The 24,358-nt window shown below is 39.5% G+C and overlaps 1 protein-coding gene across 1 annotated transcript in view; it reads right to left on the bottom strand.

The window, feature by feature from the left end:
- si:ch211-250c4.3 (uncharacterized protein LOC100535981 homolog) overlaps positions 1 to 23,497 on the bottom strand; it is a 43,930-nt gene extending 20,433 nt beyond the window's left edge. Inside the window, exons 1-2 of the mRNA XM_067609279.1 lie at positions 23,153 to 23,497; positions 6,620 to 7,443 (exon numbers count right to left, since the gene is read on the bottom strand). Of these exons, the coding sequence (XP_067465380.1) occupies positions 6,620 to 7,443; positions 23,153 to 23,231 (903 nt within the window). The 5' untranslated portion in view covers positions 23,232 to 23,497. The remainder of the gene's footprint in view (positions 1 to 6,619; positions 7,444 to 23,152) is intronic.
- Positions 23,498 to 24,358: the final 861 nt, after the last annotated feature.

The raw sequence follows: 24,358 nt of genomic DNA, 5'->3' as shown, positions 1-24,358 counted from the left end.
GGGACTCAAAGGGAAGAAATAAACTGAAAATGAGCAGGAAGGGAACAAACTATTTAAACATTAGTTAGATTACCACTGGAAATGGCTCAGAATATAGTGTATTCAGGCACATTAAAGGGTTTCACAAAATACGCTCCTACTATATCAACAAGACTAAAGCTGTGTCATAATTCTACTCTACATACTAATGAATGACTAAGCAGGTTTTGGGTATGTAGTGTGTTCACACTGAAGTGAAGTTAGGTATACCTTGAAAAGTTTGTGTGTATACTAAAAACACAAGATTGCCTAAAGAAAATGAAGGAGCGACTCACAGATGTTTATTTGGCACTTTAAATCTGCAATCTGTCAGAGCAAGTATTGCTGTTAGTATACAACTATGAAGTCAGTTGATTTCTCGTATACCAACTGCAACAACAGTACACTTAGTACACAGTTAGAAGGTAGTATGGGACTGGGACAGACCTTGACCTTTGGGCCAAGTGTTAGCAGCTAACATTTGCTAATTGCCATCAAACACAAGGATACAGCTGAGTCTGATGGGGACATCTTTAGTTTTGCAGCTATTTGGTGATAAACCAAGTATCAAACTGAAATTTTGACCTGATGATGGTCCCAGATGTTATTACAATTCATCTTGAGGGGGAAATAAATGTCTGTACCAAATTTCGTAATCTGTCAGATTGTCTATCGAGGTATTTCATTAAAAAATCAAAAGTGTCATGGGATCCCCAAATTCAGTGTGATTCCTCGTTAAGGAACCACGAATGTCTATTTCAAATTGGTACAAATTTTGTGCCAATCTATCAAGTAGATGTTGAGATATGTCACTGGATAAGTTAAAACTTGGACCTGCTGGAGGAGTGATTTAGATACCTCCTCTGAAGAACAGTATTTCATTCAAAAACAAAAATGTCAATCTCATGTGGTGCTAGAAGAATAGGCAGGAGATCACCAAACTCAGTAGGATCCATTATAAGGGAACCATGAATGTCTGAACCACATGTCATGTAGTTGTTGAAGTATTTCAGTCTGGGCTGGCTTAGTGGACCAGCCAGCCAACCAACATTGTCATCCCTTTCCGGGGTTTTAAGTGTGGTGTAAAAGCTCAGAAAGGTTTTCTGTGGAACCACATTCAAATGGTTTAACAAGACTTTACAAGAAATATGATGCTCTGACCCAACCATTGTAAAGAACCACCCTCCTTTTTTTATTTTAACAAATGACCATGTTGTTGAGTCATTACAGGTACGGACAGCACCATAGAGCCACTGTGGAACCATGTTTTTTCTCTGTATGGCTCTCACAGGTTTTACTCTTCCATGTGTAAATGTGGAATTTTTTTCAAAAGAGTGAGCATGTCATTTACTATGGCTGTTGCCGGGACTGTCCTAGTTATTTTTGTGAAAAATTGGGCACTATCTTTGTAAGTTGAGAGCTCATTTGCTGTTACCATAGTTTTGTGATTTCATTTTCCCCATTTCACATCAAGTTATTCAAAATATGAGCATGATAAGACAATAACATCTAAGATCACCATGGAAACAGAGGCCTCTCCTGGCCCTCTCTTGTAGATGTTTCCATTATCTCTGCTGCATCCAAAATACTTTCCTAAACATGACAGTGGTGGAAAGGAATGAAGCACCAGATGTGTGTGGAGCATCCAGATAGGGAGGAAGGTACAAGCAGATCACGTACACTGCTTCTCCCAGCCAGACACCGGTCCTTTTAACACACACAGATAGCGTTTCATCCTCAATTCCCTGCACTATATCTTTCTAAGCACCCAGACAGGAACTGGAAGACACTACATATGTGCCTGGATATGCTCTTCTGGTACTGTTGGCCTCTGATTTTGATTCAGTTTTAGTTGTTTCATTATTGTCATAAGGTAGTAGATAAAGTCATTTCAGTTTAGCTTTTGTCAGTAAGTCTAATTTTTGTTAAGCTTTCTTACAATTTTATGTCCTCTAAGCTTTTACTGTAGATACTACAGCTGTCAACATCTTTGATGTGTACAGTTAGTATGATATGGTATGGCATGGTATAGTATGGTTTGGTTATAGGGTTACGTGTGTTGTATTGTGAGGTAAGTAGAAAAAAAATGTGTTTGTGTGATTTCGGACATGTATGAATCATGATCATTTTGTGTCATCAGGTGTCTGACAGGTGTAGTGTTGCACTACTGCAATTTTTGCATCCATCAAATATGAAGCATTACTTTGTGGGCTTGTTAGCAAATCAACCTCTGGCAGCAACTTCTTTTCTGTTAAGCACTTTAATTTTTCTAAGAAAAGTGCTATATAAATAAAGTTTATTATTATTGTTATAAAAGGTAGTGTATGTGCCATGGACACAACCTTTTGTTTTTGTGCAACCCTAACCCTGTCCCTATACAGTGCATAAATTCACTCTGAGAATTCATATATATATATATATATTCTAATTTGTAGAAGAAGATTTAAATGGTTGACAGCTGACATTAATCCTGCACTCATTCCTGTCAGTAGCCTATAAGCTGAAATATAGCCAACTCAATGTAACAATAAATGAAAGTAACATTAAAATCTTTGTTATTGTGATAATGTTATATCATTATTAACTTTCCTTTTTAATGGTATGCTGGCCTGCATGTTTTTGTCCTCGCTGTTTTGTTACCACCCCTTGTCTAATTTTCAATGGGACAGTTGAAGAATTTTGAATTTTGAGAACTTTTTTCCCTCCAAGTACTGATAAAGTTAGTTAACATTAGCAGAGAGATGTTTTGGGATGACAAAGGATACTATTTTACCATTCAGGAGTATACAATGTATGCAAGTTTTTTTGTAATGTTTTAGTCATGGAAAGACATCAACAAACTTCTCTTTCCATAGTTTTTGTTGATGAAATGAACACTGCCTCTGTCCTCTTAGTCTTAGACGTGTTATTGGGTGTTTATCAGTTGGATTAGTGGATAGACATAACCTAGACAGTGGTATATCAAGTAGACATCATTCACCTGCAGCTCTCCAATACGGTCTTTTCTGGGACTTGAAATCCTTCATGGTGTAAGTGAATGAAAACAACTCTCCAGAAGGAGAAGGAACATGTGTGTGCTGTTCTCATTTATGTTGTGCAGCTGAGGAATTCAAGTAAACCAGAGGCATCCAGGCTCTGTATTTTAATTACACTTCACACTAGTGCTGATGAGGTAAATATGCTTTGAAAGTGGATACCAAACGTGAGATCAGACACACAGCTAAGCGGTTCCATATGATCACTGCTATTGCCTGATGATGGAAATATGACAGCTATGCACAAAATATATCTAACTTGCAGACATTACAGAATTTATTCTTGATATATTTAATTCAACCTGGCAGTGTTTGCATTTCCTTGTCATGGTAACATTAGTAAGTTTGCTTCTGCAGCACAACTGTGTCAAAAACTGTTATCCATGTTAAGACAGAGGAACAGTGTGGGGGAGAAAAGACATGGAGGTAAACATAGAGAAAGTCCTTGATGTTCAAGTATTTGGGGCAAGGAAAATCCAATATCCTTCAGCCCGGACTACAGAGTCCCATTTAGCAGGGAAAGGAATTACATTATTAGCTGTGGTGACAAGTGATGATGATGGGGGTGGGGGGCATACCACCTAACTGCCTGTCAACAATGTACCCCTAGAGTCTGTCATGCTGGGCCCCTAAAAGCCACTGCCACACGCCATTACCTCACAAGGGCCCCAGAGACCTATCAAAGAGCCTTTATCTGGGTAAATATGTGAGTCATTTGAAATATTTGACACCTATTTGATGCATCCAGGTAGGCCACCATCCTCTGGGCTTGGAAAGCAGGGAGGGTCCAGATGAGAGAGGAGTTGGCGGTCAGAAACAGTATCTGCAGGAAAATCTCCAGTCTCTGAGCACAGATGAACAGGTGCTGCATGACATGCAGGTCAATGAAAAAGCTGCCGCGTACTGTAACGCATGCCCTCCCCACCTCACAGCCTGTCTGACTGCTAGCCTTGTCTACACCAAAGCCTTTGAACATGACATTGTTTTGAAAGGACTTTGAGGAAGAATGTGGCACAACATTTGTAGCTTTGAAAAGCAGTAATAGCTTGAAGAGTTTGAGCTGTTTAAACCCTGTGTTCTAGTATGTTGATAAATCTGTGGTGCCCAACCTTATATTCAGGATTTAAAAGTGATTGCCTTTTTTACAGCAGACATTTTGACTTGGCATAGTAGAAAAAGCACAGGTGTTCTATTCTATTCGAGTGTCTCAGTATGACATGACATTGTGACAGTGAGCCAGCATGAACAACACCAGGAGCCTGAAACTGAAGCAGTTGAAGCAACTGTGCTTTCCCTACTGTGGCATGTAAAAATGTTTTCTGTAAAAAAGGTCTCTAGCCTGAACCATACATCAGCAAGACCAATATTATTGGCAGATATTAGCTTATTCTCCTTACTGGCACTCCATACCAGATTCAGTACCAGGCTCCATACCAGATTCAGTCATCCCACATATGAAGTATGACAACATTAGCTCATCAAATAGAAATACTTCAGGAAATCATGTTGCTGTGCGGAGGTGCAGAGTGTTGCAGCCAGAGGCAAATAATGTGGGATTCTTAACAGATGATTGGTACAATGACAGTAGAAATAAATAATAACAAAATTTGGTGAAGCTGTTTATGTGATGGTGTCAAAATGACTGTATTTCAATTTTAACTCTACTGTATCTCACATCATAAATGGTCACATCGTCCATGACACAAAATTGCTTGCACAACAATGCATTTCAGGAATAAAACATGGAACGCAACTTTCGCTAAAAAGAAAGTTGGAAAAGAGGCTATGATGATCCTTGGTGACCCACATAACACAATAACAGGCAAGTTATAACCAACCAGTCTAATGTGTGTACAGGTGTGTGTGGTTATTCTGTAGCAGTCTGGTGTCATTTTCAGGTGATATAATGAAGGTAAACACAGTGAATGACTGTGCGTAATGGCACTGCGCTTCTTCTAAGTATTTACTTTGCTCTTTTATATATTAAACTGGTCAAAAAGGTCCATAGAAAAAAATTACAAGTAAATAAATTCCCCTTTTAAACAATACTCCCTGTTTCAAAAGAGGGTTGTTGGTTCAAAGGTGTATCAAACATTTTTTCATTATTTCCAATTTGTCTCACTCCAGTCAAACAACACATGGCATTCATATGGAAAACTTATGGCTGTATCAGATTGTCACGCTAATGGCTGCCCATAATGAAAGACAGTCTCAGAGCTTGGCTGTGATGTTTTCAGGAGATCAAACAGGTGATTTTGACTTAGCAGCTCCCACAGCTGTCAGGTGCTCTCCTTGTAGAGCACACTCTGTTCTTTCATTTTAGATGTGAACAGTAAAGTGGCTTTTTTTTCCTGTAACATGAATGAAACATGCCCCTGCAGGTCCTTATGAATGAGTACAGTTGTACAGTTTTTTTGTCATGCCCCTGGCACAGGAAGAGGTCAAAGCACAAGTATAGCTTCAATACTATTTACATTATTTTGTTTAGCAGAAAATTGAAGGACCTTCACCCATTATGTAATACAGTCAAGAAACGTACTGACTCTGAGAACCTTATTACAGCTGCAGTGATGTAATTACCTGGTGACATAAAGGCTGGAAAGGGTTTAAAATTAGAATTAATGACAGAGGACATAAAATATATTTGTTGCTCATCCAAAGGGGATTTCCCTCAAGTCTGGAGGAACCATAATTGTCCGTATTCAACAATTTTGGAAGCACTGAACACAGCACACACACACACACACACACACACACACACAAGATGATCCAGTATGAATGCAAAGGGTTGTTATCACTGTGTTTCAGCAGCAGTAAGTGTTTGAACCTGAGATGACTCACTACACAGTAACAACATCCAACTTAGACATGTAAGAGCTTGTTTAGACAATATTTCTTTAAGTGTGTTAAGACTGAATGTATTGCGAATTTTACAAGCAGCATGATTGCATATAAATTCAACAGACTTGGACATTGTGCTCACCAAAGCAGTTGCTGAGATCTTGCAATACTTCACAAAAAATAGGTCAGAAAGGTCAAGAAACACAAGCAGTCAGACAATCAGACAAGTTGGAAACAAACAGGTTAGTCAAACTTATTTGAAAGAGAAAACAAAGGTGAACAATAAAATTATTACCCAAACAATCAGTTGTAAACATCTATCACAGTTTACAGACCCAGTTCTTGTTTAAACTTTGACCTACTGTACCTGGCATAGTTGTGTGTACTCAGTTTTCCTGTGCAAAGAGGGAATATTAGCGACATCACAGGTGTGCTCACTTTCAGTTTTACCTTTGAATAAAGTGGTAGCTAATCAAGCGAAAGCGTTGTCTGATTGTCTGACTACTTGAGTTTCTCCTGCGCATTCCAAGATCTCAGCAATTACTTTGGTGAGTAGGCTAAAATGTTATCATAACGGATTGAACTGATAACTAGAACTATGAAAATAGCACCCAAGTTGTAAGAAACAATAGTTTTCCTTTAAGGCAGCATTTGTGCCTTTGGATGCACAAGTGATTGAGGTCAGTGTTTGGAGTAAGCATGTTTAGACATCATGTTCTTCTTACCTCACTGAGTCTGCAGCATTCGTCCATGTACTCCTCAAGGCTGTCAGTGGTGGCACTCCTTCTTAAAGGCTCCGGCTCAAAGTCATTGCCTGTCATGTCATCATAGGCTTCTGTCGACGATTGTATCCTAGGCCTCGTATTCTCTGAACAGATCCTTTCAGTTACAGCACTGTTCTCCTCAAGCTGTTCAGACCTCTCCTCATCTCCTTCAGGGTTGATTCCTGAAGCCCCACACTGGTCCTTGTCCAGGTTCTCACCTATGTGCAGTTCTATACTCTCAGCTGAAAAACTGAATTCATTTAAGGGCATGAGCACATTGTCCTGAGTATCCACTGCTGTACTCAGACTGTTATCCACCAAGTCTTCTGCCGGTTTAATCTCAGGGCTCTGTCCATGTGTGGATAGTTCATCAGGGAGAGTGGCAGGGTCAGAGTTTAAGTTGCAGGAGTCGCAAGATGACTCTCGACTGTGGACCACAAAACTCTGCTCAGAGCCTGTCGGGGTGGACGGAGAGTTAGCTCCACTGGGTAGCTCCACTCCAGAGTCCTCTGATTCAAACTTGTACAGCCTCGGTAGCTGAGGGTCTGAGAAAATTGCAGACAGGTAGTCTGAGCCAGACTCCAGCTGAGGCTGCCTGGACTTGACATAAAGGTGGGAATTCACCTTGGGAGCTTTGGTGGGGTCCGAGACATCCTGCTTGGAAACCGACACTGTGGAGATGGTGGATGTAGAGTCGTCAGTCATAAGGAGCCTCTCGTTGAAGTTGCTTAAAAGCTTCATTTTTGTCAGAACAACCTCGCTGTCCAGTAACGTGTCTCCTTTACCTGTGAAGAGCAAATCAAGAAATACAAGTTTATTTTAATAGCTGCATCTCAACAAGTCCTTCAAATTAAACAACAAATACATTATTTGTAACAGCCATCTGAGAATTTTCTGATCGGTTTGGTTTGGTTTGGATTGGGCACAAAAACAGCTTGTTTATGGTTCAGGAAGTATCATGGTTTGGGTTAAAATATCTACTTCACAACAAGTCCTCCACATTAAACCACAAAATAACTGCCCTCCAGAATGACACAAACAAGCCTTTTCTGATTGGACACCCCTATTGGTTCTTAGTGCTTTCCAAAACCGTACAAATCACTGGGTTAGGGTTATGCTTACGATTATGGTTTGGGTTAAAATGACAACTTCTTTAAGGTCAGGTTGGGGTTAATGATGACTTGGCTGAAGTTAGGGAACAATCATAGTCAGACTGTTGATAGGTAATGAACTGTTGCAAAGGACCATGTTTTGTTGTCCCACTCATCCACCCTGAACTCCTGCCTATACGTACTTTGTCACTCTTTCTCACATAATATGTCACGCAACTTCTTCCTGTGCTCTCAATGAACAAGAGACATAATTCCAGCAGCTGCTTGAGGGCATTGTCACTTGAAAGTAAATAAATATAATTTTGGGGCACTTGATGAAATGAAGACTGATCCTTCCTACGACCACTGGTGATTTTTGTCACCCGAGCGTAAATGTAAACATATACGTCATCATTGCGCATTTGCTAAAATGACTTATTCTTGGGAGGACAGTCTGCTCCGTCTGCATACCTGGGCTTCCAGTTCGTAATGTACACAGGAATTAATGTCTCTTAAATACCTCAAAGGAAATGAAAGACCTTGAAATACCTGATTTTGAGCCAAACTTAAGTGTAGCTTAGGACTGCCAGAGAGTGGATTTGCTTGACTTAAGGTATTTCAACAATAGCTGAATTATATAATTCATGGCTTGTACAACTATGATTATTTCTAAGAGTATTTTAACAACAAAATTAAAGACTGTCTATCATTCCAGTCTTTTGACCGTGAATTGCACAGACACATTAATAGAAGGTATATCAATAGTGGTATGAGTGGATGCTTTGGTGAAACCCGAGGACTGGTATTTATGTAATCCTGCATTCTTTAACTCAAATACCACAAGATCCATACAATTTGTCAGTGTCCCCTATCTGACTGTCCAGCTTTGATCTGAGGCTCCAGTTAAGACCATTACAGGGAGCAGTCATATGTGTCCTCTCCTGTTTCTCACTGTGGGCAATTTGATATGTCTCGCTGTCAATCAAATGACATTTATTTCCTTCTTTCCAACCTTTGAATTTTCAAAGAAAACACAAAAAAAAATCCCCCCAGGGAAATACAGGGGCCCTGATTAAGATTAAGGTTGATTTATTTGTTTAGTCAAAATGCTTGAACTGAAACTGCAGCTAAGCACCGTTTTTGGAATAATATAATTCCAGAGTGCGAGATCTCACCTCAACAATAGAAGAGGTTGGGCGACTTCCTGCAGGGTGAATTGGAGACCTTGCCAAGGCAAATATGAGATTAAAAGTTCTTTGAAGTGGTATATCCAATGCTTTTATCCTCTCTGAGGGGAACTTTGGAGGAGGGAGTCCTTGGAGGGGAATTTTCTCAAAAGCATGTTGTGAGAACTTGAACAGACGTGGAAGTATTTGGCTTATTGATAGTAGGCACAGCAAAGCAAAAGTAAAAGTAATTATGCAGTGTGGATATGGACAATCACTGTGGAATTCCTTCTGTGTGGTTTAGATGAGGCAGAGGGGATGTTGTGATTGTGAAGGGTGGAGGCCCGCACTGAATGATGAATGATTCACAAGTAATTAGTTAGAAACATAGGATGTTAGCTGATTGGAACTGATTGGATACTTTTATAACTTTAATTCTTACTTGGCACAACTATTCTGCTGAAAATGTGAAATATTTATGATTTGGACCAATAAAAAACAACCCCATATTCGCCTCTAATTAAACTGCATCAAATCGATGAAAACTGGAAACACTGGTTTGTACTGCAGCAGAATTTCGTCAGAAAACATCTTGTTTTGATTTCAAAGTCAATCACTCAACAAAACAGCGACGCACCCATAGTTCCTAGAAAATGACCACTGTTTTGATAACCCTGTTGTTGAATAGAAGCAGCTCTGCCAAAACACTGATAGTACAGTGTTTGGTTGTACCATATCAGCTTCTAAAGGCTCAGAATCAGGTCTCTTCCCATTTTAAACAAGGCCTGTGTTTTCCCACCATGGTTCAACACAAAACGAAGTACTTAGTCATTTTTCTAAAAGCGAAAGTGTGCTTGCCCTGTGTTAACACAGTGCTTATGTACAGAAGAAATTTTGTGCCAGAATTCTGCAATTAATCATCATCAATCAGAAATGATAAAAAGTCAAACTCTTCAAATACAAAATGACCACAACAGGGATTGGTGTGGGGTTTAATGACTGTAAAGCCCCATATTTTAAAGACATCTATGGCTACATTGAAAAAAAAGACCACAACAAATAATCAGTGTGTACATCATCAAATAATGGATGACTGTCCTCCAAAGAAACAATCATCATTGTCATATGGTTTATGACTCTCCTCTGTCAGGACAGACCACCAGTGATGATTTCTTTGAACCATGACCATGGTCTTTCTCTACCAATCACAAAGTTTTCTTTCAACCATGACCACAATTGTTCCCTAACGTTAACCAAGTAGTTTTTGGGCCTAAACCACACCTTAAAAGACTTCCTCACTGGTTTAGCACTAAACCCTTTTAACATTGTTAGACTCACGATGGACAGTTTTTTATCAGAGATATTGTCTTTTTTGTCCCACACATTCTTCTTTCATGACAACAGCTGGTGCCTACATTACCCCCAATTCAACTCAACCACCGACTTTTCGGTTGGAGATTTGGTTGTGTTATGCTAGTAGCGCCAGCACTAATGTAGCCTGGAGCTGCTAGCCTCCAGCAGAGATGATGAGTGGGCTACAGAGGTCTAGCAACCTCTCTTCTTCCTAACTCCACACCCCCAGATTTTTTTAATTTTCAAACTTGTAGTCTTCAGCACCAACCCATGCTGACTCAAGTGACATCACTTAAGGCAATTTATCAGATTTCAGACAGCTCCCTTTGGAGCCACAAAAAGTTTTAGACAACTTTTTCCCATATGCAGTAGTACACCCCAACACCTAGAAACACAACAATGCTAATGTTTCGACGTACTTCCCTTTTAACAGCAGTTAGAAAAACACTCATATGAATGTTGAAACGGTCATTTGTAATACTTTTGGAAGGCATTCGATGATGTCCTCCTGATAGGGACAATAGGTTGTGTGGTAGTTTTGGTTTGGTTTTTTTTTCCTATTGTTGCTGTTGTTATTGTTGTTGTTTTTTGTTAATGATATGAATTGTATTATGTCGTTAAATTTGAAAGACTTGTTGGAATATTCACAGCAATTACTGAAAAGCCAAACCATCATTATTTCACTGTGAGTACTCATAATTTATTGATCTATATGTCGATTATTACTTGTGGTCATTTGCTATCAGAAAGTTAGATATTATATTCAATTGCTGGATTATGGCAAACTTTTTTTCCATACATACTGTACATGTTGTTGTGCAAAGATGCACACAATTGTAGAACTGAATATTGCAACTGAATCAGCATATTGGACATCAAAAATGCCAGTTAAGCAGAAATTATTCTTAGATTTTCAAAAGAATTTAACCTGACCCTTTTGAAGGAAATTAAATTTCCACTGTTTACTCTGTTAACTGGCTAACTGAATCACATTGTGGCTTCATCAAGGCAGTGAATATGATGATGCTCTCTGTATATTTTCCTCTGCTTACCATGAAGTTTCAGTGTAACTTCACAACAGTACAGTCAAGCCTAACATTTATTTTACTAGATTCCACCAATTTATTTTCTTATACAGACATTGGTTGTGGTTAGCTCTTGTTGTTGGAGTCTGCCTCGAGCTGCTTATGCTACATGAAAAAAAGTTTTAAGAAAGGCTCAACTCGAGCTGTTGACTCCTAAAATAAATTCTGTTCTGTGTAGGCTAGAAAACTCATTTCCTGTTTTTGGTGAATGCTGGGAAAAATAGTAGAATGCATGCAACTATTTCCATTGTGGCTTCAGCAGGTCACCACTGAGGCTTATTGTTTTTCCCAATGACCTCACTGTATGGAGAGAATTAAAAAGCCCATTATGTGTTTAAGCTTTTGGTAGCCTAAATCATTGTTGACTGTTTCTTGAGCAATACCTCTGAAGCCACTGAAAGCCAGAGTGTGATGTAAAAGGATTTAGAGTCACCGGCAATGCAAACAATAGTCGTGCAATGCAAAATGCTTCCAGCTCATAGAGGCATTATCCATTTAGGAAAACCTTCTCACTGCTATTTTCTCCAGAACCTTTCTGCTTTGACACTTATTTATACACATATTTCATTCTGCACACTTCTATTGTCAGTTTCCATGTGAACAACTGAGTGAACACCGTGACTGTCTTTGAGGAGAGACTGTCTGAAAGTGTTTCAGCTATGTTACAATTTGTTTCGAGCATACTCTGGCCAAAGGACCAAGTCACACCAGCATTTGTAACAGCAACATTTCAGAATGAAATCCATTTATTTCAGTGGAATTACTTTAATCAGTGAATTTTCTTGCAGACACAAAGTAAATCTACTTGGAGCAGAGAGTAGAGGCTTGACAGACCAATTAGTGCTGTGACGAACTGCAAACCATGTTTGACAGTGCTGACATTTGAGGGAACAGACAGAGAGAGAAACAATGAGTTCAAAATGGTGTCCCACCATTGCTTGCCCTGCTGGAGTATAAAGTGTTTCACAAAAGAAATGCAGCATGGTTTGCTAGCTTGCTAACTTGTAGTTAGCAAGACAGCTAGGGTTACTCCTGTTTGGTGACATTTAACCAACTTCCTAACTAATATATTGGGCAACTAGGCTCTAAAAATACATCTGTATACTGCAGGTAACAAGGGATAAGGGGCCCCATGGTCGGAGGCCCCCTGAGCAATGCTTCCACCATGGAACGTAGCAGAAAAACCTGACATCAATGGATTTTGTGACTGTGACAAATGAGCACAAGAGCCCATGAAACTCCTTATTAGACATAAACTACAAACTGCTTCCTGTCTTTCTTACCACTGTTAGAGTGAGTTGAACATGTACTAACAAGCAGCATTGCTTGCCCTGTTGGAGTATAAAATGTTTCACAAAAGAAATGCAGCATGGTTTGCTAGCTTGCTAACTTGTAGTTAGCAAGACAGCTAGGGTTACTCCTGTTTGGTGACATTTAACCAACTTCCTGACTAATATATTGGGCAACTAGGCTCTAAAAATACATCTGTATACTGCAGGTAACAAGGGAACTGAGTTAACATAACTGACTTTCCAAGTTCAGATGAACACTCATTCATGTATTGAAAAAGATGTTATTGTTGTTTATCATTCCAATTTGTATGTTGAATTATGTCTTTGTAATTTGGTCAGGTGTAATTCAGACACATTCAGTCTTTGATATGAATTTTGAATAGCTTTAGTATCCATGGGCAATCTAAAAGTGCAAAACAAATATCAACTACATCACCAGTGTACTGAGTAAAATGAAGTAAAGATGGTGTATCTCGGGAGTTTTCTATACTATCAGAGTACAGACTGTATTCTTGACAGAACTGTGAACCCGGAGATAGAAAGGCTTAACACCCGTGTCCAGTGTCTCCAGCAGCAGCTCCTGATAATCTCATAATTGCCTGTATCAAGACAGTGTCCAGTCAGTTGTGTAATGAGTGCCAGAGTCAGGAGAGCTGCTGTGTTTCACACTTATCCTGGAGATAAAAGAATTAAGAGGGCTACAGAGCAGCAGTGATAACCCATAGTACAGTAACTACCATGTAGGCAGGCACAGAGAGTTAATGAACAGCTTTACTATATGTTTGGTTTGGAAGTTTTAGAAGTAATCTACACTACATGTAATTGTGCTCAAGGACTTGAGGTCAACAAATAAACATGGATGATGTCAAGGAGCAGTGTAGTGATATAAAAAATCTCTACTGAAGATAAAACTTAAATACTGCACCACAAAGTCAGAAGCTGGGCTTTATTTTTTGCTGTGTTTAAAGTGTGTCTGTGGTTATCTAAGCTTAAGCTGTTTCTTTTACAGAGATGAAGCTGTGGAAGCCCCTGGGCACAGTGTCTTTGAGGCCCTCTCCTCCCCTTGCTGCTACTGTATGACACAATTATAGAAAGCACTGGCTGGAACAAGCCTTGCAATTAATTTTCCCAGGTCAAAAGTAGGATACCGAACAATGTTGATACATTGTTGTTCAATTATCCTGAGTCTCTCCAGCATCCACCCTGACCCTTTCCCTCAGACTTCCATGTGATATATAAATGCACCTAATTCAATAAAAAAAACAATGCCTCTGAACATCATCCAGGAAGCGATTATGTTTGCCAATGCAATGTAATTGTGAAAACAATTTAGTTGTATATGAACTAGGGGTGTAACGATATGCATATTCGTCCGAAATGTTCAGCACAGAATGTTCAGTTTGGTATACTCCATGACTCAAAATTACTTTTAAAATACTTACTTTCTGTCAAAATAATTCTAGAGCACAAGTTCCACCCAGAACGTTTTGGCAGTGCACCACTTAGCTGTAGCATGGCTACCCTGGTTGCCCTGGTTTCAAAATAAAGGACCAAAATATTATTTTCTGCCTTTCTTTTTTTCTGCTGTACTGAAAATGTGCCAACCTGTGACCCCAAACCAATGTACATACCAAACTGTGAATTTTGTGTACCATTACACCCCTAATGTGAGCGTTATTTCTAGGAGCCAGGGTTGTGTGAATTGAGCTTGTTCTCTGCAGATAAGATGTAGTAACACCCTTGTCTTATTTCACACTGTCTCGCCATTTGAGGTTCAAGCAATATTTTTTAAAAAGTTTTTGTTTGTATTTGTTTTTTTGATGGCCTACATTTCTTACGATTACAAGGGGCCTCACCCACAAGTCAGTCAGGGATAAGGGGCCCCATGGTCGGAGGCCCCCTGAGCAATGCTTCCACCATGGAACATAGCAGAAAAACCTGACATCAATGGATTTTGTGACTGTGACAAATGAGCACAAGAGCCCATGAAACTCCTTATTAGACATAAACTACAAACTGCTTCCTGTCTTTCTTACCACTGTTAGAGTGAGTTGAACATGTACTAACAAGCAGGAAGATTGTAAAATTACCAAAATATTTATGGATGTTGCATTCAGGTGTCAATCTGCACAGCTGTTAACCCAAACAGTATCTGACTGTGAAACTGCCCCACACTGACCCAGTTTCTAGCCAATATGACGTTTTGATGCTTTTTATTGGGTCATTGTTAAAGAATAGACAGCATTCTGCTTCTTAAATCCACCTGGAGTTCCAATTAAAAGCTTGTGGACTGGACTCCCTCACTAAAGAGATCAAACAGTAACTCACCAGGCAGCCTGGAATCTCAATATTGCAGTACATTGTAATGCACCTTTCCATGAGTATGAACATAAGTGAGGTATGTTTTGGAGCAAAATACCAGTAACAAAATGTGGGTCAGTGGCTATCTCAGATCTCAGCCAGATATGAAGCAGATAGCATGTTTTTGTTTCCATCAAGCCTACTTTTATCTACAATAACTTTATTCAGGACTTAAATCTTTTACCAGGAAGTGTGTGTTAGCAACCAGTTCCCCTCTTCTTTGTACCAGCTATTATAAGCTAGTGAGAATATTCATTGAATTTGCAATGTTCAGTTGATCTACTTCATCAATCATTCTGTGTTCAATCTGTCAATTACACGGCACATGTCAAGAGTGAGTAAGAGGCAATAAAGCTATCACTACAGCTGACACATCCTGCACAAGTGAACCTCTGTCATTTATAGTCAAACAAACTGCACTCAAGACACCAGTTATATGCCAACTTAATCACCAGCAAGAATATTGCTATTGGACAATTCTGTAAAACCCCAGGTTACATTCAGCGCCAACATTTTGCAATGCTCTACACCAAAATTCTTTCTTCCTGCAGTATGGTGAGATTAGAAAAAGATCAAAACTAAACAAGACTAAGAGTCATGCTAGTGGCTCTGTGAGGCTCGACTTTGATTTAAATGCTAACATCATCACGCTAACATGCTACTGTTTTAGCAGCTATACATGTATTGTACATACCATGCTCTCTATCTTAGTTTTAATTTTTTTTTCTTAATTTTGCAGGTATTTAGTCAAATTATTGGAACATTTTAGAATTCTGACCTAATAATGGTGTCGAAAAGTCAGAGCATGACCAAAGTCATTTTAGTTACCACTCAAAACCAAAAATACCAAGTTCATAGATAAACAGTCAGGTTCATTAAGAAACAGCCTGGGAACCATGAATGTCTGTACAAAATTTTGTACCAATCCATCGATGTTTACACATTTCACCAGTTAAGTGAAAATTTTGATCTGCTGGTGGCACTAGAGGAAATGTAAGGGGGTCACTAAAGTCAATAGGATGCATCTTCTGTCTGTACCAAACTTCATGGCAATACATACGATAATTATATTTCAGTCCGGACTTAAATAGTGGACCGATCAACCAACTGACTGTCACAGCAATCCACAGAGCCACACTGCTAATTTGGATCACATGTCCATCCACCACCCCTACATTCTGCCTCTCTACATAAAAAGCACAATACTTCCCATGTTGGCACTGGACATAAATCCTGAGATGTGAACCATCCATTATGAACATAATTCCTTAGGATACTGGCTTGCATGCTGCAGCTCTGTTGAAGTCCTCTTTGGTGTCCAAGTCATCTTTACTCAATTAACAGCATTAAGTGGAAGCCGATCTATCTTCAGTGACAGAACAGCCCAAGAATTTGTTTCCAAAGACCAGGAATGTGGAAATTGAAAAAACACCAGATGAGAATGTGAAAGCTGTGAAATTTATGAAGCAGAATAACAACACATTGCTTCTCTGGAGACCAAACATCAGGCGCTGGTTTTTACTCTACTTGCTATCTGGCTTATTTATTCTCCCACATAGCTTTTCAGTGCATGCCTGTTCCTGTGAATTACCAGCAGACAATAAGAAGGAGAGCAGGTTGACTTTAATTACACGCTGAAGTCATCTGGCCAACTCAGCCGTGTAATCTGACTTCTTGCTATTGTGATACAATCCCCATCCTCCCATACAATCCTCTCCACGCAATCACCGTCAGCTGGACAGGTGTCGCCCTGATCCAGCTGTCCTCATCCCTCCCAAACAACACAAACAGATATTCTATCCTGTAATTGTCTACACTGGCTGACTCAGCCTATTTCCAGTCTCTGTGCTTGACTAAACCCCACAACATATAATTACAGACAGGCCATCCTCCTGCCCCAGACTCATCCTAAGCCTCTTTTCTGTCTAAAAATGTCCTTCAGCCATTTCCCATCATATTCATTTCACATTCCAGGCATTGCTAGTATTGTCATTCAAGTAAGTGCCTTATAGAGTCAGAGTCCTCAAGACTAAAGGTGTTAAGGTAGAGTCTGTGGATTGCCCTGTTGCCCTCTCTGATACCTTGGGCTTGGACACCACAAGAACAAAGCTCTAAGCTGCCTGGAAGGCTGGAAGCCTGCATCCAGGGGTTAACAGAGCCCAGTGGGTGTTGGAGTCAATAAACACATGAGCAAATACATTCACTGGTACTAGTTCTTTTATTCAAACAGCTGACTCCTTCAGACAGTGAGTCATGTATAAATACAGCACAGGTGTAAAGCATGTAGGCAGCTGCTTTTAGACTAAATGTTAGAATATGTGCAGGGGCGTCATGCCATCTTTTTTTTTTCTTTTTTTCAAGTTTCACAGTTTATGTTCACACCAAACCAAGTTGTTACCAGTAATTATGTGGTTTGGCTTCTACCATCAAACCACCTACCTATCAGTAACTATCTACTACTATAGCAATATTGAAATAAAATATAATATTTTCTTTCTATATTTAATATTGAAAAAAAATATTTAAGATGAAATATAATACAAATTCATTCCAGTCATACTGTTTTATGGTGTGAGCTAAGATTGATTAATCAATTTGCAACAATTCTACACGACTTTCACAGCTGTGCTTCGCTGTACTATGTAGTGCTTTCATGCTGGAAGGAACCGTGTTTTGAGCTAATTTGGGCTAATATCAAGATGTTTAAAGCAAAGTGAGAGTGGCTTAAATTCAGTAGGAAGTTGTGAATCCAAAGGACCTTCAGAACAAGTTGGAAAGGAATAGTAACAGCTTAAATATGCCACAAAAATCTGTTAGAACTGAGTGACATGATATAGTCGACATGTTCCAAGATTATAGTGGAATATTTCCAGCAGCTTGTTGAAGTGGAAAAAAAGAGTCACCGCATGTGACCATACGTGTGCGTGTTGTGCTCAAATTACCTACAGAAACTCCTGCAGGGGTTTTTCTACTATCATTCAGGCGCCACATTCCAAGCCTGCCATTTGTGTCATGTTTTCCAAGACAAACATGATTTATATATGGAACATAAACAATAACTGCATGCAAAGGGAGCTTAAATTCACAAATCGAAGACATAGAAATGTTGATATTCAGCTCATGATCTGAGTTATTTGCAAATATTATCATGTGTTCTTTAACTGAAACTCTTCTTTTCCGAGCCACAACATTCTCCTGAAATTGTTTTCTAGCTGCTCATAGTGACTCATGAAACTGGAAAAAGGCAGTGTTTTCCTCATCCGTTTACACCATTTACAGATTCACAGTCTTCACTCTGCAGCAGGTGTATGCTGTCCGGCTGCTGCTTAATGCAGAAGACAGGTTTTAGGAGGTTTTCTGAGATTTTGGTAGTTTGTCTGAGGCACCACATTTAGGCATGTGTAAGCCCTCGGGCTGAACAATTGGCTCAGTTGGCCTCTCAGATCCTGAGTGGAGAGGTCAAAAACAGGCTGTGACAAGCCGGCTATTTTTACAGCCCAGGTGGGTTATGGGTATGTCAGCTCCCTGTTAGCACTGGGTGGTCAGTGGTCAAGACTTACCACTGGTACTGCTGGGGCAGCAGTAGAAAGTCTGAACATCTTGTTTTATGGAGTCTGATTTATAAATGTAATTTTAGTCATATGACACAACTGTTAATAATCAGCTCTGGTGCCAGTACAGCTGACATAAAGCAGATGTGTGATGAGCAGGACGTACCACTGCACACTTTCCTCCCATCCCCCAACTATCACTGTCCTCTAAACCCAGGAGAGGCAGTCCACCTCTGGACCCATCTATCAACACGTGGCCGAGCTAGGATCCCTTCCCTGTTTTCCACCGCTTTCTCGCCCATGGCGTCATCACCCGCAAGGATGATACCCAGACTCCCTCTCTTTATCAAAGTTAACGGGGCCCACAACTCTGCTCTGTCCTATCAGAAACCATTAGGATAAGGCAAGAATGTGCAGGAGCACCGTAACTCAAGTCAAAACTCCTTTGGCTAATTTCCTCTGACAGTTTAGAGTTTGATTTCTCATCCCTCCAAAATACAGGACATAGGAGTTCAAGCATCCAATTATTTTCAGGACAGTCAGCAAGGTCTGCATATACCCAAAATACTTTTAGGATGCATTCAAGTCAAGCATGTTTGGAGACATTTACTGAAATTCCAGAGCTTTTACGCTTTAAGTTCATTCAGTCATTTTGAATCACACAGCACCAAATAGCAACAGTAAACAATGGCTGTACACAAGGGTTTTGTATTAAATGTCTTTCTGCAAAGTGACAGGTATGATATTCCCTCTGAAATCTAGTGGAGAGAAAGTAGCCAAAAATGGAAAATACTCAAATGAAAAGAAACAAGAACCTCATAACTTCTGTATACTGAAGAACACAAAACTTAATACAGCATATAATCACATTAGCTTTGTCCACATTTGCTATCTAAAATTTAAACTAAATCCATGTAGTTGTTGTAGTGTTTAGGTTTAGACGATCTCACGAGAAAAGAGTGCCTGCACACTGAATAGATGCTCCCAAAAAGTTGATGTATTAAGTAGAATTACAACATTTTGTCATTAAGTCTTCATCAAGTAATACGCAATGTGTGACCAAGAAGGTCCATATATAGATTTCACCTGATTCGACTCTGGTGTAGATCTCAGGTTGAGCCAATCAATTCAATCAATATGTAGGCTACACATCAAATTGTTTACAATATTTACAACACAAAACTCTCAGTTCAGATAACTAAAATGACTTTAAGATCATGGTCATGGTTAAAAGAATCTGTTGTTGACATTTGGAGGCAGACTGTGAACTGTGGTCTCTATGGTCAAAGTCAGACAATCCAGCCAACAGGGGTTCTTTCAGCTCAATAATGACACCCCTCTAGAGATCTTCATGATCCAAAACAAGCCCAAGGACAACCTACCAGAATCCTAAGTGTATAAATTAATTGTACCCGATCAGAGGGTGACCTGAGCACAGTCAAACCTGACCCGAATAAACCTGAGGATAATTAGACCCAATCCAAAATGTGGTGATAAACAGACATAACAACAATGTTCTAACCTATTTAATATCTGTGAATCAAATTCCAAAAGTCCAACAGCAAGAATTTGTTTCATTTATTTAACAGCATAAATCATGTAGACTAGGTCTACTGAGTTTCCTAAACTAAGTTCAGGTTCAGTTTGCTTGTCAGAACCTTTTTCTCATCTTTATCAACTATTTGCATAAAACAGGAGCAAACAGCTGATGTGCCAGTTGGTTTTACCTCCTTGTATTCCTTTTCCTTTAACTTGTCCCTCCTGTCAATAAAGAACACCTCAGTTTCTTTTTCTCCAGTGATTGTGATGTACCACACTATCAGAACTGATACCACGTATACTTGAGTCCATTTGGATCCACTCAGGTACTGGACATGTTGACATACAGACCCAAGATTCATGGCAGTAAAACCAGACCCTACTGGACCTGATTACACTGAGTAAAATTTGGACCTGGGTCTGGGTTCCTTAGAAATGAGTGGACCCATGAAGACTCTACGTCTCACTACTTATGCTTCTGACAGACAACAGTCATTATTTACATGACCACAAAAGGTTGCTTGACGGGTGACCAGTGCTGTAGTTTTCTTGGTGAGGAACATCTGGACCCAAAGGAAACTAAATGCAAAACCACATAGTAGTAGTAGTACAGTATAACCTTCAACTATGATTGGCACCAAAATTAACCAACACAGGTATTTTCACACCCTCACAATGCTACCTTTTTTAGTTGTAATGGTAAAGTTAGACATTGAAATACCCACAAAAAATGATGTAGTAAAAGCATTAAAAATCAGTGTCAGCATCCTTTGAGAAAATCTTCGAACCCTCCACATGAAACAGTGAGCGAAACCTTCTCCTCTACATGTGTGAAACTCAAATTCCTGATGTCTGAATAATGTCTAACAACCATACTCTAAATTATAATCCTGTCTCTTACAGAATTCCACTGAATTTGTCTCAGTCTTGCATATTTCAGGGTTTTAGTAACCTAATGATGAGCAGAGAATTTAAACATGCCACTTTGAGGGAGGGATTCTGCTTGTTTTCCACGGTTTTCTACAGTCTCCTGAAACAAAGAACATCATATTTCAGCCAGTGATGTTGTGTTACAGTTTGGAGAAAGGCAGACAATATCCCCCTCTCTCCTCAACCTAAACAGTGATGAAACGATAACAAAGACACATAAGAACACGCCAATTAAGAGCTGCTCCCTGCTGCACTGTACACAATGTAAGTGTTATCTTTACAATGGCCCTCTTCTTCCTACTCTGAGTAACATGGCAAACAATGTGACTGCTGTCAACAGAGCGTAGGGGCTCCCTCACAGCCGCAACAATGAGCAGATTTATCATCCCTCCCACAACAGAGCGGCTGGAGGATTTGCACCTCGGCAGGTGTGGAGGCTTGTACTGTAAATAAGCTGACAGAGATATCTGACCAAGGCTTATATGAGGAATGCGCAGCAACCTGACGCCAGGATTAGAAAGGAAAGAGCGATGAGATGTAGAACTCTCAAAGTAGACTCTTCAGACAGATAATGTAATAATTAAAACGCCACTAATCAATGTTTTTATATTAACAATGGATCTATTAGAATTAATATGAACTTTGCAGCTCTATTGATATAAATCTAATAAACCCACTATACACTACCTACTTACCACCAAACAGCAGACAGACACAGTTAGAGGCTAGCTGGTGAACATAGTGGAGCATTTAGCAGCTAAGAGACATATGATTTTCTCAGGGTTGGTCGAGACCAAACCAGAGTTAAAAGGAGAGGGAATATTGTACACAAATCAAAACATGACAGTAAATGTGTTTTTTCAGTGTTTCTAACTTCTTTTGCTGCCCCAAAGTGGTAAAAAAAATTAATACCGCAGATCTTAAGTTATCATATATTTACTTACAGAATGATCATCAACTCTGCCATTTTACGAAGCTTTTTAGCTTCTTTTAGCTAAATGTTTTGGTTTTCCAAACCTAAAGGTTTGCTAAAAGGAGAGATTTACATTCATCAGGTGGAAAAAAACACAACTGTAAAACTAATACAACCGTTTGCTAACATGTTAGCCATAACAACTTTATATGTCAGATGTGTTGTTAGCTTGCTCTGCTGTTTCAAAGTCACCATAAAATCAAATCAGCTTTAAATTCTAATTATGAGTTCATATGATGATGAATCATGCTACCAGAGTTTACGTTTTACAGTTGTGTCATTATAAATTATCAGCTGTTACTGTAATTAAGTCCACATCTGTGTTTTACTTGAGCCTTATTATATCATATCAAAGTCATACGCACACGGCTGCTTTAATGGAGCAACCGTAAGCACTTTCCTGGCTGTTTTGTCAAGCAGACATAAAGGCTAGTTCTCAATTACCCAGCAGTATGTAAAGACCCTTGAACTGCATTGTTGTATGAATTGTCCTTCTTTGAAAGCTGCTATCTATCCTGTTCTCTGTTACAGTCAACACATGTTGTAGGTGGTATATACATGTGATTTTCATGTCTGCACAGACAATTTTTACAGCTCTCAGTTTCCATTCAAACCACATCTTTAAACAAAATGAAAAGTTTTACGGTTAACAGCAAGAGAAGATGAAGAATCAGGTCTAAAAAGTTGGTTTGCAACCACTATAACTGTTTACAGGGTTCACTTTATTGCCCTTCAGAGAGAGAAGTTAATCTACTGTCTGGGAATCCAATTAAACTCTTATTAAGCTGAGTCTTGAGTCATATGATGGAGCTGCTAAGCTCAACAACAGATTTGCTTCCCATCAAAATGCCCCTGTACACCCACTGTTTTAAGACTTCTTCTGCTCAATCAAAATGTCAGCCTCCTACAATACAAAGCACAGCACAGAGTGCTAATCATCCCTCTGCTCGCTGAGACAAATGCCCGCTTCGCAGCATCGCTTTGTGATGAGAGCATTTGTCTGCTGATGAGAGATCAGCGATGTAAAATAAAAAACACCCTGTGACTGAAATTACTGTGATGTCTCATCTCACAGCAGACACAGAAATTGCAAGCTGGTAGGGAAGGTTAAGCCACTGGTACAGCCACGGAAAAAGATAAAAGGTCACTGTACCTTTCCTCCAAGGAGCCAGGATAGAGAATGACTTCTGCCAGCTGATGACCAGCCCAGCCTTTTTCCTCTTGACACTCATGTTGCTGTAACAATCCCTGAGGTGTAGGAAACTTCAACTTGTCACCCTTGTTGGTAGTTTTTTAAAAAGGAAGAAAAACTCCCTTAGAGATTCCTCATCATGTTGTCAAAGAGGTTTATTCTGCCTTGAAGTTCAGTTGTGGAAAAGGCGTCATTTGTTGGAAGATTCAGCATGGAGTGTGTCCTCAGGCAGGGTCATGATGCCTGTGTTTCCTCGCCTGCTGGCTGCCTGAGCGATTGTGTGTGAGAGCATGTGTGAATGTATCCAATTCCTCCAGCTGAGGAGAGTAAAGGGGGCTGGGCTCCACCAGAGCATTCAGAGTCATGAGAGAAAGAGGAGGAGGAGGAGGAGTGGCAGCCAGCCAGACAGAGAGGTGGAGGAGGTGGACTGAGATTTACACTCAGCCTGCAGGTGAACAGGGAGCGACAAGAGCTGGAGGGAAAGGCAAGATGGTTAAAGACGGAGGCGGCCGATGGTCAGATAAGAGAGAAATCAGTAATATAGCAGGAAATGAATGAATGTCAGCCACTGACATTTTATAGTAAGAATCAACATAATGTGCCAGTTTCTATCAGTCCACACTGATCACAGCTTTAAGACAGTGAAAGACACTTATGAACACATGGTTAGAATTACACAGTGAAACTATACAAGCAACTTAATTCACAGTTTTAATGCTACTGTTTAATCATTGAGACAGTCAAAACAACCACACCATGTTTTACAGCACAGTAGATGACAGTATAAATTATTTTATAGGCCTGTAATTGTTATTTTTCAGAAATATCATTTGTAAGCCATTGTGTGGTAACACCAGCTGGCATTCACTATCAAGTTGACTGTAACAGTAGAGCTGAAACAATTAGCCGACCAAATGATAAGTCGATTGTCAGAAAATTAATCAGCAAGCAAAAATGCCAAACGTGATGTAGTTCCAGCTTCTCAATTCTAAAGATTTGCTGCTTTTCTATGTTTGATGTGATAGTAAACTAGATATATTTGAGTCTGTTGGTCAGATCAAACAAAGAACTCCGGCAAATTAGGATTGGCACTATTATAGATGAGAAATAATTAATTGATTAAATGAGAAAACAATTGTCAGAATAATCAATAATCATCCCTTGTAT

This window comes from Thunnus thynnus, chromosome 14 (assembly GCF_963924715.1).
Source record: "Thunnus thynnus chromosome 14, fThuThy2.1, whole genome shotgun sequence".
NCBI lineage: Eukaryota > Metazoa > Chordata > Actinopteri > Scombriformes > Scombridae > Thunnus > Thunnus thynnus.
This window is presented reverse-complemented; position numbering and strand designations above follow the sequence as displayed.